General features: G+C 39.1%; 1 protein-coding gene across 1 annotated transcript in view; it reads left to right on the plus strand.

The window, feature by feature from the left end:
• Positions 1–13,764, plus strand: part of IBTK (inhibitor of Bruton tyrosine kinase) — a 1,862,448-nt gene that overhangs the window by 113,116 nt on the left and 1,735,568 nt on the right. The window contains exon 3 of the mRNA XM_044074098.1: positions 11,939–12,035. Within this exon, the coding sequence (XP_043930033.1) occupies positions 11,939–12,035 (97 nt within the window). The remainder of the gene's footprint in view (positions 1–11,938; positions 12,036–13,764) is intronic.

Consider the following 13,764-nt stretch of genomic DNA (forward strand, 5'->3'; position numbering starts at 1 on the left):
TTAGAAAACAAAAATGGAAAAAAACTAAGGGTAATGCTGCTCAACGCCAGAAGTCTAAACCTCAAGATGCAGGCACTTGATGCACTCCTCAGCATGGAGAACATCGACGTCTGTGCAGTAACTGAAACCTGGTTCAAGGCTCCTGAGAGCACCCCAGCGCTACCAGGCTATACCTCGTATCCTGTTTTTCGGCCCTAAAACCTGGGCCGAACCACAAAGGGAGGGGGAGTGTCCATATTCATAAAGGACACCCACACCTCCAGGTTAGTAGCAACACATGAAGCATCAGAGACCATACAGGTGCAACTAACCATAGGCAAAACTGCTATACAACTGGTAGCATGTTACAGACCACCATCCCAATCTCAAGAACCCCACTCAGCCTTCCTGAAGACATTGGAGGATATGAATGCATCACAAAATACCATCATACTGGGAGACTTCAACTACCCAAACATAGATTGGGTGCATTATTGTAGCCCTATTACCCTAGCCCAAAGGTTCCTGGAATTCATAAATTCATATGCACTGGAACAACTAGTCACCTCCCCAACTAGGGGAGATAATATACTAGACCTGATCATCACAAACATGGGGACAAAATGCTCCACACCGGAAGTATGCCCCTCACTAGTGAGATCTGACCACAAACTAATCACTCTGGATATACATATCCCACCTCCACCCCCAGCACAAAAGACCACAGTGAAAAACTTCTCAAAAGCAGACTTCACTCTTCTTAAGACTGAGATGGTATCCTTTAAGCCCACTGTGCCAGTGGATACCACATCCCACAATGCCGAATCATTCACAAACGCTTTCTATTGACATCTCCAAGAATGCATGGATCATGCAATCCCAAACAAATCCAAGTCCCTCTCCACCAAAAGTAAGCATCCTGTCTGGTGGACCTCAGCCATAAACAAATTGTATAACAAAAGAAGGAAGCTACTGCACGTCAGAGCGAAATCCCATGAAGGGAAGACCTCTCTGATCATCATTAGCAGAAAACTACGTTCTCTCATAAAAACATCCAAGGCAAACTTTGAGAGAAAAATCGCTAAGGACACTAAAGATAACCACAAAGCCTTCTTCAGCTATGTTAGAAACCTGGGCGGAAACCCTCAGATATGCTCAGAGTTTGTTCACAACAACAAAAAATACACTGAACCCACAGATATTGCTAACATTCTGGCTGACAGGTTCAGTGCAAATTTCTCGCCTCCTTCACCCCCAAAAGAAGAAATACTTATCCCAGCTGAATGTAATCTCCCTATCATCTCAGATGTGCAAGTGAGAGCCGCCCTAAACAAAGCAAAAAACACAGCACCAATGGGACCTGACGGTATCCTGGGGTGCGTGTTACGTGAACTCCAAGAGGAGCTAAACCCACACATAAAAATGCTATTTAACCTTAGCCTTACTTTGGGATATGTACCTGAACACTGGCGTACAGCCTTACTTCGGGATATGTACCTGAACACTGGCGTACAGCAACAGTGGTCCCACTCCACAAGGGGGGTGCCTCTACAGACCCTGGAAACTACCACCCCATAAGCTTGACTAGCCTGGTCTGCAAAGCTATGGAAAGAATCATTATGGAACTCATAAACGGAGACATAGGGAACCTACAGACGCTTGACCCCACCCAGTTCGGCTTTGTAAAGGGCAGATCCTGCCTTTTAAACCTGGTTGACTTTTTCAAAACAGTCACTAGAGCCATTGATGAGGGCAAAGCAGTCCATACAGCATACCTGGACTTGGCTAAGGCCTTCGACACAATACCCCACTCAGGCATCATAGATAAGCTAAACAGCTTAAAAGTAAACCCTTATGTCACTAGATGGGTTGCAAATTGGCTAAAGGACAGAACCCATAAAGTTAAAATCGCTGGAGCAATGTCTGACTCAAAGCCAGTCACAAGTGGTGTCCCACAGGGATCTGTCCTGGGACCCCTCTTGTTCGCCATTTATTTCTCAGATGTTAAAGCAAACATGGGAGGGCTGTGGCTGACAAAGTTCGCAGATGACTGCAAACTAGGCGCCATAGTCGATACACCAGCAGATACACACATCCTACAAAAAGGCCTCACTGAAATGGACAACTGGTGCCATTGTCACGGCCTTAAACTAAATGCCAAAAAATGTATAGTCATCCCTTTTGGAAAAAACAAAGTACCCACAAATTATCACAAAGACAGCAACCCACTGAGTACGGAAAAAGTAATCGGAGACCTAGGGACCCAAGTAGACAGCGACCTCTCATTTGACACCCACGTTGCCAAAGTGGTTAGAAAAACATTCTACCTTGCACACCTCATCATGAAGGGTTTCACATCCAGATCCAAGGATGTCATTGTACCCTTATATTCCTCCCTCATCAGACCCATGATTGAGTACAATGCCCCATTTGGTATGTACCTCACCCGGCACTTGCAACAGCTGGAGAGACCACAAAAGTACCTCACCAAAAGGATCAAGGGTCTCCAACATATGTCTTATTCTGCCAGACTAAAGAAACTTCAGCTCTATTCAGTAGCATACCGCCTGCTCAGAGGTGATCTCTGCCTGACGTACAAGGCCATGTCCAACCAGGACCTGATGGACATGCTCCACCTCAAAAAATCCAAATCCATCAGGACCACGAGAGCTAAAGACTTAAACCTCGGCACAAGTATGAATAGGACATGCTGGAGGGATAGATTCATAACCCAAAGGCTTCCCATGCTTTGGAACAGGATCCCAGTTCGTATTAGGCAGAGCCCCTCACTGACTCTCTTCAAGAGAAATCTTGATGAGTGGATGGGAGATCGTAAGTTTACCCCAGGGGTCACATCTGTGTCACTGCTAGACAGGGGCACAGTAAACTAATTCTATTATATAGGGGACCTTCACTGTGTCACTACTAGACATAGGAACAGTATTCTTGATTTATTCTGTACATTTTTGTACCATTTCATGGGGTGGCAAAAGCCACATCACTATGGCTAGGCTTACAAATGCCCCAGGGCAGATAGCCTAGTACTATACTATGAAACTATGAATCAAACTTTGCATTTCTTGTTTTGTATTATTGTTTTTATTGAGCTGTTGGATTAAATATTCATTTTCCAAGTGGTGTTAGCTGCTTGTTTTTACATTTGGTTTGACTTTGTTCAGCAGCTTTACCTTGAGTGAGGTCCTCTTTGCTTGTTTCTTGCATTTTGGTATGTGTATGGAGACCTCACACACGATGGAGAATGTACTGCTTGAGCAGGGCAATGTACAAGTGTTCCCATCCACATGGGTGGACAAGGTCAAGAGAAACTTGGTTTCTATAGGGAACCCTCTGTTACAACTGGATTTACATGTTACCACAGGTCGACAGTTATTAGAATCTGTGAGTACTGAGCAAAATTTTAAATTTGAAGAACTGTTAAGTGAGTTTAACAAGGTGAATAAACTGAAGTGACTACAATGGCAATGGAGTCCTTTTGAGGCATGCTTACAGTTTGGTGTGGTTCCGAGGGGCATGAGGGATTTTTGCATTCCCTTACAAGGTGAGCATTATCTGGAACTCCTTGCCAAGTGGCAGCAGATTAACATTAATACTGGCTTTTCCTATATGCGTTTACTACTGGAGTTTTTTGTTCCAGAAGAACAACAGCTAAGCAAAGATGTGGAGTTTCTGCAGAAGCAACTAGAGGCTGAGTTTAAGGAGGAGAGCTATGTCAGTCTGCTAGAAAATGTTTACTGCACTTTCTCCACCATTGATCATAAACTCCAGACTAAAACAAAGAAACTGCAGAGGGACTACAATGATTTTATGAAAGGCCAGATTTGTGTCTGGCCTAAGGAAAACACCAATAATTTGGATACACAAGCAAATGGCTTGGCAGAGACTGTGGGGAAGCCCACTTATTTGCGGAAGTCCAGGCGTATCAGCTTCTATGCCAACAAGGAGCGGACCGATGAGGGGGGACGCCAGATACTGACGCTGAGCTACTCGATTGCAGCAAGGGAGAAGCAGAGTAAGCAAAGTACTATGGAGCCAAGAAAAAGTACAGTGAACTGCAGTTTTAACGCGAACGGAAGGGAAAGTGTGGAAATATGAGGGACAGCGAAAGGAACGGAGAGACTGTTGCAATGATTTGGCTGCTTTGGGCCCCAAGCATACAGGGGCTGCTGTAAGCCGCCAAGTTAATTATTCCATTACATGCACAGGAGCATGGCCTAAAGAACCGGTTGTTGGAGAGGAGAATGGACTGTTTTTTTGCCTCCTTACCAATGCAGGTGAAGAAGAAAGGAGATTGGTAATGTCCACAACACGAGAGCAGAGAAATCAAGAAACTGTGGATCTCACAGTGACTGGTGATAGTATTTGTGCTTAATTTATCTGAGCATGTTGTATTTAGTGATGAGCTATATTTATTAAACAAGGGACTAACTTTTGTCCCGACTCATGAAAGTTTTTTTAGTGAAATAATTTTAGACATTATGATGATTGGTAGAAATGTAATGTTAAAAGATTTATTTGGGGGTAACAACCAGGTGCAACACCTTTCTTTGCAACATCCTAGCAGTTTTACCCCAGTGTTTAGTCACACCATGCAAACGTTAATCAGGGTTTGTGAACACAAAATCATGTTGTATTTACAAAATGAACATGATAGGAAGTTTCACAACTTGACTGTTGCGCAGAGACAGGCTCTAAAGGATTTACAACATAATAGTCATTAAATCAGAGGATAATGGGGGTGGGGGGGTGATGAGTAAGAGTTTTTATCATGATAAGTTGGCAGGATTGCTTTCAGACACCTCCACTTTCACTCCTATTTCCCCTGTCAGTGTTAATAATTTTATACAAGAGGTCGGGGATCAACTGAAGTGCATAGAAGCTACAGGTCTGTTAGATAAGGAGCTCTTCGAATTTTTCTGAATAGAGCATCCCGTAACTCCTGTATTTAAACCTTAATAAAGGTGCACAAGAACTTGCGCCCCCCCCCCCCCGAGACCCATTGCCTCAGGGAGGGGATGGATCACTGCAAATATTTCCATTTGGTTAGAGTGTATGTTGAGACCTTGTCTGAACTCTTTGAAAGAGGTATTAAGAGATACAGGACATTTTCTGACATCACTGAGAGAGATTATAGGAGCAGGTGAGGAAGGGCATTATATTATGGTGACATTAGATGTGAAAAGTCTTTTCACTGTAAGAAGTAATGATTTATGGCATGAATGCAGTCTCTCGAATACTGGCAGAACTGCATTTGATGGAGAAGGGCAGAATAGAGTTGACTGCGAATCTTCTGGGTATAGTTTTAGAAAACAATGTATTCACCTGCATAGGAAGTTTCTACCGGCAGACACGTGGTAGCGATGGGCACCCCTGCGCGATTACATATGCTAACCTGCTACTGTCATACTGGGAGAACAAGTATGTGATGGGGTTCCACAACAGATGGAGGGACAACTTACTCCTATACAGGTGTTTCGTGAATGATATTTTTTTGTTATGGAAATGGGTAGAAACAGAGCTATTTGATTTTAAGTACTTAGAATCAACTACAACCTTTCTTAGATTTTTGGTGAGTTATTCCAGCACAGAGATAGACTTCTTGGACGTCAGGATGATCCAAGATGGGGGGGGGGGTTAAGGCAACCCTATATAGAAAAGAATGTTGGAAGAACAGCATATTGACACAGGACAGCATGCATCCTAGGTTCACTTTTGATAACATTGTTACTGGACAGCTAGGGAGAGTATCTAGACTATGCACAAAGGAAAGTAATTTTGAAGAGGAAGTGAGATGCTTGGAAGGTAATTTTATAGAAAGGGATTACAATAGGCAGAAGGTCCAGCGGATTATACAGACAAATAAAAAGTTTTAGGAAGGATAGAATGTGTCCATGGCTGAAATATTATGTAGGGAGGGTTCCTGCGGTCAGTAGTGGGCAGAGACAGAGTGGCAAAATGAGACTTTTATGTTCACATATAGCAACAACATATATGGGATATGTAATATAGTTAGACAGAATTGGAAAATCTTACTTTCTGATGAGGGAATCAGGAAAGTTGTGGGGAAGAACCTAGTTTTGGCTTCAGGAGGAATACAAACTTGAAAGACTTAACCGGGTAATGAGGGCAGACTTGACAAACAGCGGATTGAAGTGAAGAGAGGCACTAGACCATGTAGGTCATGTAAGGCATGTCATTATATTAATGGGGCTATTGATTTTTGTTCATCTTATCACAGGCAGGGTATATTCTTTCAACACCAAACCTAACTGTGGTACCTGAATGTGGTCTGTCCTACTACTTGTCAGACCTGCAATTGTTACTACGTAGGGAAAATAAACTACCCGTTTAAGCGGAGGATATTAAATCATTTGTCAGCTATCGGGTTGAAAAAGGAACCCAATGCCCTGTATAGACCCATATCTGGTGATCAAGGACATTAAATTTATGGTGATTTGGCATATGGTGAGTAACATCAGGGGTGGTGATATAGTGAATTTGACACTGAATATGAAGAGGCCAAATGGATAATAGAACTTGCAGCACACGGACATCCAGGGCTTAATGATGTCATTCCATTAAGACCTGCCTTAAAAAAAAAGGCAGGTTCAGTATTGAGCACAGATTGGTTGTTACTCCCTTTAAATGAATGTTTGAATGTGAGCAATTTATCTGATGAAGGGCACAGCTAGAAAACGCTCATCAAACGTTGCATTTCTTGTTTTTTTTATTGTTTTTATTGAGCTGTTTGATTAAATATCCGTTTTCCAAGTGGTGGTAGCTGCTTTTTTTACATTAAGTTTTTAACTTGGAAGACCATTCTTTTGATACACTTCTGCCGGAAGATTTTCAGAGCCACAAGCATTGTCATTAAAGCTGCACTACATGCTTTTCCACAAAGACAGATTATCACTACAAACAAACCCATCCTTTCTACCTAAAGTATGTTCAGAGTCTAATTTGAACCAATCCATAGACCTACCAATTTTTTTCCCCAACTATCGCAACAAGACAGTGTGCTACACCAACTAGTTACATGTAGGCAATTGCGCTTCTACTTACTTAGAAGAGTTGTTTGTATCATTTTCAGGCTACAAGAAAGGTGCTGCTGTGAGTGTATTTCTTTTATTTACAAATCTCAAAACTAAGAAACTCCCCGAAAAAATAAAAGGTCATTCTACAAGAGCCATAGCAACCTGTTCTGCTTTTCAGGCGAGACTACCAATTGATGCAATTTATACTGCAGCAGCATGGGCAAGGCCTCATATCTTTATCACTCATTATGAAGTGGATTTGGCCTCTAGGAACAGGGACTCTTTTGGGTCCAGTGTTCTGAAGAATATTCTCCCGTAAGCCACCAAAGAAATGTGCTAGGGACACTGTCCCAACCAGAAGGCGAGATAGGACATCCCATAAAGAAGTTATGTACTCACCATAACGTTCCGTGTGTGTTGTCCATCCTGCCTTCATTGTTACATCCCACCCTCCTTCCCCCAATTTTTGGCTCCAGAAGGACAGAGCAGTTAGAATTGGAAGTAAATGTTCTCCGACCTTCTTCATTGCTCTATACGTTTTTTGATGGTTTTATTGGTACGTATTGTTATAGCAGCAAACAAGATCTGGGAAGCTTTCCTAGGGAATGATGGGATAGGGTTACAGTCACAATCTAGTGGAAGACCTCAAGCTTTTGTATAAGGCCCAACCAGTTAAGATTTGAAGATGAGATGGACAACCCACATGGAACGTTATGGTGAGTATATAACTTCTTTTTCTTTTTTAATTAAAACCTATTAATTCAAAAAATAAAAAATATTAAGTCTAAAAGGGCTGCTGGAAATGATGGTATTATTCCAGAATTTAATCCTGTCCATACTACTCTGTAGTACATCTACATAAAATTGTGTTGGGCATACAGGACCAAGAAAACTTGCCTCCTTCTTAGAATTGCTCCCTAATTACCCCATTCACAATTAATGTTTTTCATATAGACACATTTTTTATTAACTGTGGATTGTAAAATCCTGTCCATTTTAATAGACACATTGAAAATGATATTATCTAGTTTAATTAGTATTTGGTTTTGCTTTATAAGTGACAAACTTCTGATAATATCAAACGGCTTATTGCCTTTATAGATGTTACACGTAGCAGAAAATTTGAATCCTTTTTATCAGCTTAGATAGTGAAAAAACACATAAGTCTTTGAAATGGAAGTTTTATTGAAAGTTTTTAACTCTCTTTGATTTTCCTCCTCAGTTTATTTTGCTGTTGAGTCTAATTATAATAATAATATAGCTCATGTAAAATTGGGTCCATTTACCTCAGACTCCATAAGTATAACAAAAGGAAATGGCTGTACTTTCTCCTTTATTTTTTGACTTGGCTATTGAAATGTTTGCAATTCTAATTAACTCAAACCCTTCAGGGTCTGGAGATTAATCAAAAATATAATTCAAACGTTATGCTGTTCGCTGATGATATCCTAACTTTAAAAGCTTCTGATGGTACACTAAAATATTATTTCCAAAAATATTGTATATAACTCAGTCTTTTATACTAACCTCTAATAAAAATCAAATCAGAAGTATAAATTACTTTTACATTTCCTAAGATATTGAAATAAACTTGGATCAAGTTTGTCATCATTTTAGACCAGGGAATTTTGGAGGCATTAACTTTCTGAATATAGATGCTTGCAAAAGTAATTCTGATTAAACTCCTCTTTTTAATTGGTTAGATAATAATTATTACAAACTGGAAAATTTTACACTCACTTGTTTAATATGAATAAATTAAAGTGTTTGAATCTTAATAATGATATAATTCTTTCTCGATATTTATTTATAATTGTATTTAAATTATTTATTTTCCTACAGATCGAATAATCTAAATGTAGACTGAAAGAATTAAAAAAAATAATTTAAATCAGCAGTTTTGGTTGGAGTTCCTTATTTCTTTCTGTTTAGATAAAACCTTTAAAATGATTTTTCCTTTACACATATTCCAGAATGGGAAAGGCACCCTTTTTTATTGGTTTCGGTGTTTTGACAGAATTAAAATTAAATATTTTTATGGCTTGAATATAATACTGATATTAAAGATTTATTACATTTACAGTTTATTACACCACTTTACAAGTACTCTTTCATCTAATTTCTTCTAGTGAAGAGGTTTGAACAGGAATTGAATTAAGAACTTAATCTCCAAATTGCACACAGTAAGTTAGGACTTTAGTAATTTAATAACATCAGTTCTCCTTAAATAATGAAAATAAACAACTTCTTTCTATTGCATCTGTGTCTTGGTCTATTTATTGAAGTTTATTTACTTTGAAATTTATACATAGAACTTTTTTGACTCCCAATAGAGTTGCTAAATGTAAAAAAAGATAATAAAAGTGAATGGTGGCGATGTAAAAATTATTGTAATGTTGATGATCAAGCTTTTTCTAAGACATTATGGTCAGATGCTTTTGTTCTACCAAAGAGTGTTATTTTAATGTCTTAGAGATAAAAAGTCCAAAAAAGGACTTTATGTATATTTAACCTGGACAATTCTTGCTGTAGCTAGGAAAATCATTACAAGAAAGTAGAAGAAATATTCAGTGCCACGATTTGAAGAATTTCTTTCTTTTGAGAGACATTGCTTTAAAATAAACAACAATTAAGAAGAGCCTAATTTTCCTAACAGTGTTAGAAATGATCCTTGGTTGAAAGTATTGGCCCTCATTGAAACTTTTTTCGTCATAAATGAGTTTATTTTATTTAACAATTAAAATTTTATTCATAACTTATTAGTTTTTTCTTTTCTTGTAATATATGCTCTTAAATTGAATTTGTCAAATGCATTTAATTATTCTGTTATAGGCGATGTACTGTACTGGCTCACCAGCAGTTTCGCTCAGGAGTGGGCGTGGCCAGGGTGAGTGACTAGCCTAATCATGGAAATGAGGCATGATTGGCATGCCATGCATAATAGCCCATCATGCGTCAGCCTCTGAGTATTAGACGTGCCGGTCATTTTAAAACTCTTAAGAAGACATCTGCATTGCTGTGTAGTGTGCTAGCTTTATTAAGACTCTTTACAAAGAAATCTGCATAGTTCCACCTTGTAACACTTATTTGCTTTCATGGCAGTTTTTATAACTTATTTAAAGATTCATCTTCATCTTTCAAGTGTACCCATAGGAACTTGCGCAAGTTGATACATTGATAGTGCGATTACTTTCACAGCATTTCTTTAAGCTCTTCATCTTTCAAGCGTGCCCAAGTAAACTTGAGAAAGTTGATACCTTTGGAGTTGGTGTAGTGATACCTTTTATAGTGGAGTCTTGGAGTTGGTATAGTGAAGCAGTGGGGGAAGTGCTTAAAAGCCACAAGGGGTGTGCAGGGGGGCTTGCCCCCCTGAAAAAGTAAATCTTATAACGTAGTTACGTTAGCATTTACTGTTCTTACTAACATCTTTGTAAACTTGTTTTTAACTGGTATGGTGGGAATCTTTAAAATTCCTGATTTCTGTCCATTGGGCAAACATTCACCAAGTTAATGAGAGAAAAAAGTGCATAGCATATACGCCTTCTTCAACTGAATATTCATGCTGTATTGTGTGATGTCAACCTGTTGCTTGGTGTTGGGCGGGATTTGAGCAGCGCTTGCTACTGCACATATGGTGAGCCAGTACAGTACAATATCGTCCTGTTTTATTCTGTATAAAATATTTTGCGAAAAAAATAAATGTGAATAGAAGTCTTAACTACTGTATTATAACCAGAACCAAGTAAAATTCAGTATAAACCAATGGAGCTTTTCCCCCGGCTTCTGCCGAAACTGGTATTATCCGGTTGGACTTTTCTAGTAAGCAAAAACAAATAGACAAAGTAACACTCTAAATGCAGGATACTTCCTGTCAAGTTTATAGCCACACTTCTTTCAAGAGATATCATTGAACTTAAAGACTGCAGCAAGTCTGTATAAGACAACTTAATACATTTTTTTTTATTTATGATTTTATGTTTTGTTGACAGAGTTTTCCAACAGGAGTGTGACACATTTCTATTGAAGGCCCAAGAAAAGAAGCATCAATAGAAGAGTCATGGAAAATGTACATAGTGTAGTATGCAAAAGTTTTGGTGGGGGAGAGGAAATGCCACTGCATATGGGTCTAGATTAAGAAGTTTGCTTACCCCTTGTCTGTTTACACTACGCCTGGTATTTTTTATTTCTTGCTGTATGACTCAAGTCTCTTGCATATCAAGTTAGAGTATTCCTCATATTCTGTCTCGCTTCTCTGTGTGGTGTCATAAATATTTCTTAAAACTTTCTTTCTAGATATAGAAAAAAAAACTACAAGAATGTAGTGCTGACTGGGCCTGCATTTCTGTAGGTAGCTATTGAAGTCAGTGTTGTCTAAGTCTTGGAATCCAAACAAACTCCGTTTAAATGTCCAAGTACAACAAACTACAGTAAATTTACTGTGATGTTACTGAAGGTACTGTTAATGGCAGACTGTTTTAATCTTGTTGTTTTTTGTTTTGTAATTCAGTTGTTCTTTAATCTTTGTATAGCTGTGATTAATTTCGACACTGACTTTGTCATATGACTCGTTTGACTGTCTTGTATGCACTTTATAATGTAAAGCACTTTTTTTTTCCATAATGCCTGTCAGGAAAGAGTGTACAGTAGCAGGTTTAAAAAATGTCTTACAAGGTTTCAGGAATGAATTAGTTTGAACTGAAAAACGTTGTGTGCTGTCCTAAGTAGCAAAAAGCGATATAGTCACACTTGACTCCTTCAGGCTGTTTAAACCAAATGTAAGACTACAGTGACTGTTAGTGTAATTTGTATGTTCTATATATTTTTTTAAACATTTGTTTTGTTCTTGGAAGAGGATGCTCTTTTTTTTTTTTTTTTTCTCTAAGTCATTACTTTGTTCTTCATTTCAGCATGGCAGCAATCTTTTTATCCAGGACAAAGAGGGGTTCTCCACTCTTGACCTTGCTGTAAAGGACAGACCAGCACATGTGGTTTTCCAGGACACTGGTAATTGGCTTTAAGTCTCATGGAAAAAAAGTTTTACTCCTTGTATTTTGTATAAGAGAAGCATTGTAAAAAGATGTGTAAATGAATTACATTCATGCACAGTCTAGAAGAAATTTAACATTAAGGAAGGATCTGTTTTTGAGTACTTGGTTTTCCTTTTGAACATGCCCCCCCCCCCCCCCCCCATTCATGACAAAATAGTCATATACTGTTACAGTGGTACATACATTTCAAAATTACAGGAGTTGTTTTTTTCTGGATATACTTAGATGGGGGATGAGTGCTGGTGTATTTTCACTCGTATGAATGTGTTCTTTATCTGCAGTGTAAATTATGTTGGAACTTTTTGATGTCTTAATTGTACGTGCGTAGATGTTGTATTCACTAAGAATTTGTAGCTGGAATGCACAGTTTTTAAGTACACTTTTAACACCTAATTTAGATTTTATTTTGTTTGGATGTTGGAAATATCATTTTGGTGAAGCCAGCTTCTAGCTTTTTTCAGACTGCATATACAAGAAGTGTAGCAATACTTTAGGGACGGTTTATGGCCAGTGACTTGGTAGATCCCTGGTCATATTAAAGCACTTGAATGACTTATTTGCATATTGTGTACTACTGGAGGATGTCTGTTTACAGGCCATTTAAAATATATCCGAGAAGCCTTCAGTGGAGATGAATGTTGACCGGATTTCCAGAGTATTACCCTTCCATGCAGTAAAACATTTTATGATATAACAGCAAAGTTCTTCTCAGAACACTGGGGATCTTTTTTCCTTGGGATATCTTTGCATTTATTCAGTTCTGCAGTCCTCCTCCAGACGCAGTGTTGCTTGAGAGGAAGCGTGCCTTACATTAGCACATGCATTGATATCATTCACCGCAATGGGAAAGTGACATTTGCTTCCTTATGTGCCAGCTCTTTTCTTTCTTTCTGTTTATATCGGTTACTTGCATAGTTTTGTTTCTAATCCTAACTTGTGTTGAAAAGTTTCTTCAGTTGCCTAAAGCAGCAAAATCCAAGTTCTTCTTTAGAAAGTACGTCTTGAGCAGAGAGCCATACTAGCATTTTCTACTACTTGTGAAAGGAACACTGACATTAAGTTCCAGCAACTCAACCCATTTGCTTGCTGATGTTCGAATGAGAAACTCTCAGCCTCACTAGCACTAGGCTGGTGGTTGAATGTTACTGCTGTCTGTTATTGTGCTCTCTTCCAAAAAAAGGAAGCTAATCTGGTGATGTTCTTTGTGTTTCACTGTTGCAGTCATTACATTTGGGTAATCCTGCTGGCAGGTTGCCCTCTGCCGGCCTGAATTCCAGTCTTGGGTCCTGCATCGGTTGCTGTCGCCCCTTCCCTGACATCAGGTCGTCAGGGGTATAAAAGAAGCAGCCGACAGCATTTTCTTCAGTCTTTCTTGCCGCGCAGTGGCCGAAGCAGAAGCAGTTCGCAAGTGCCAGTCGGCCGACTCCTGAAATTTTTTTGTTTGAGTTTCAGAACCAAAGTCTTCAATAAAGCTAAGTACCCCATTGGGGAAACTTTTTTCTTGCCCCAGACCGATGTCAGAAAAAGTTAATAATTGTATTACTTGCGGAAAGCAAATACCTCATAAGGATTTTCATTCTTACTGTATTCCTTGCCTAGGCCCTGATCACAACGTTACTGGCTGTCGGTTTTGTGCTAGATTTAACCAACGCACTATTAAGCGTCGGTATAATTTTGCTTTTATT

Source organism: Protopterus annectens, chromosome 1.part1 (genome assembly GCF_019279795.1).
Source record: "Protopterus annectens isolate FY-2018-M chromosome 1.part1, PAN1.0, whole genome shotgun sequence".
Taxonomy (NCBI): domain Eukaryota; kingdom Metazoa; phylum Chordata; order Ceratodontiformes; family Protopteridae; genus Protopterus; species Protopterus annectens.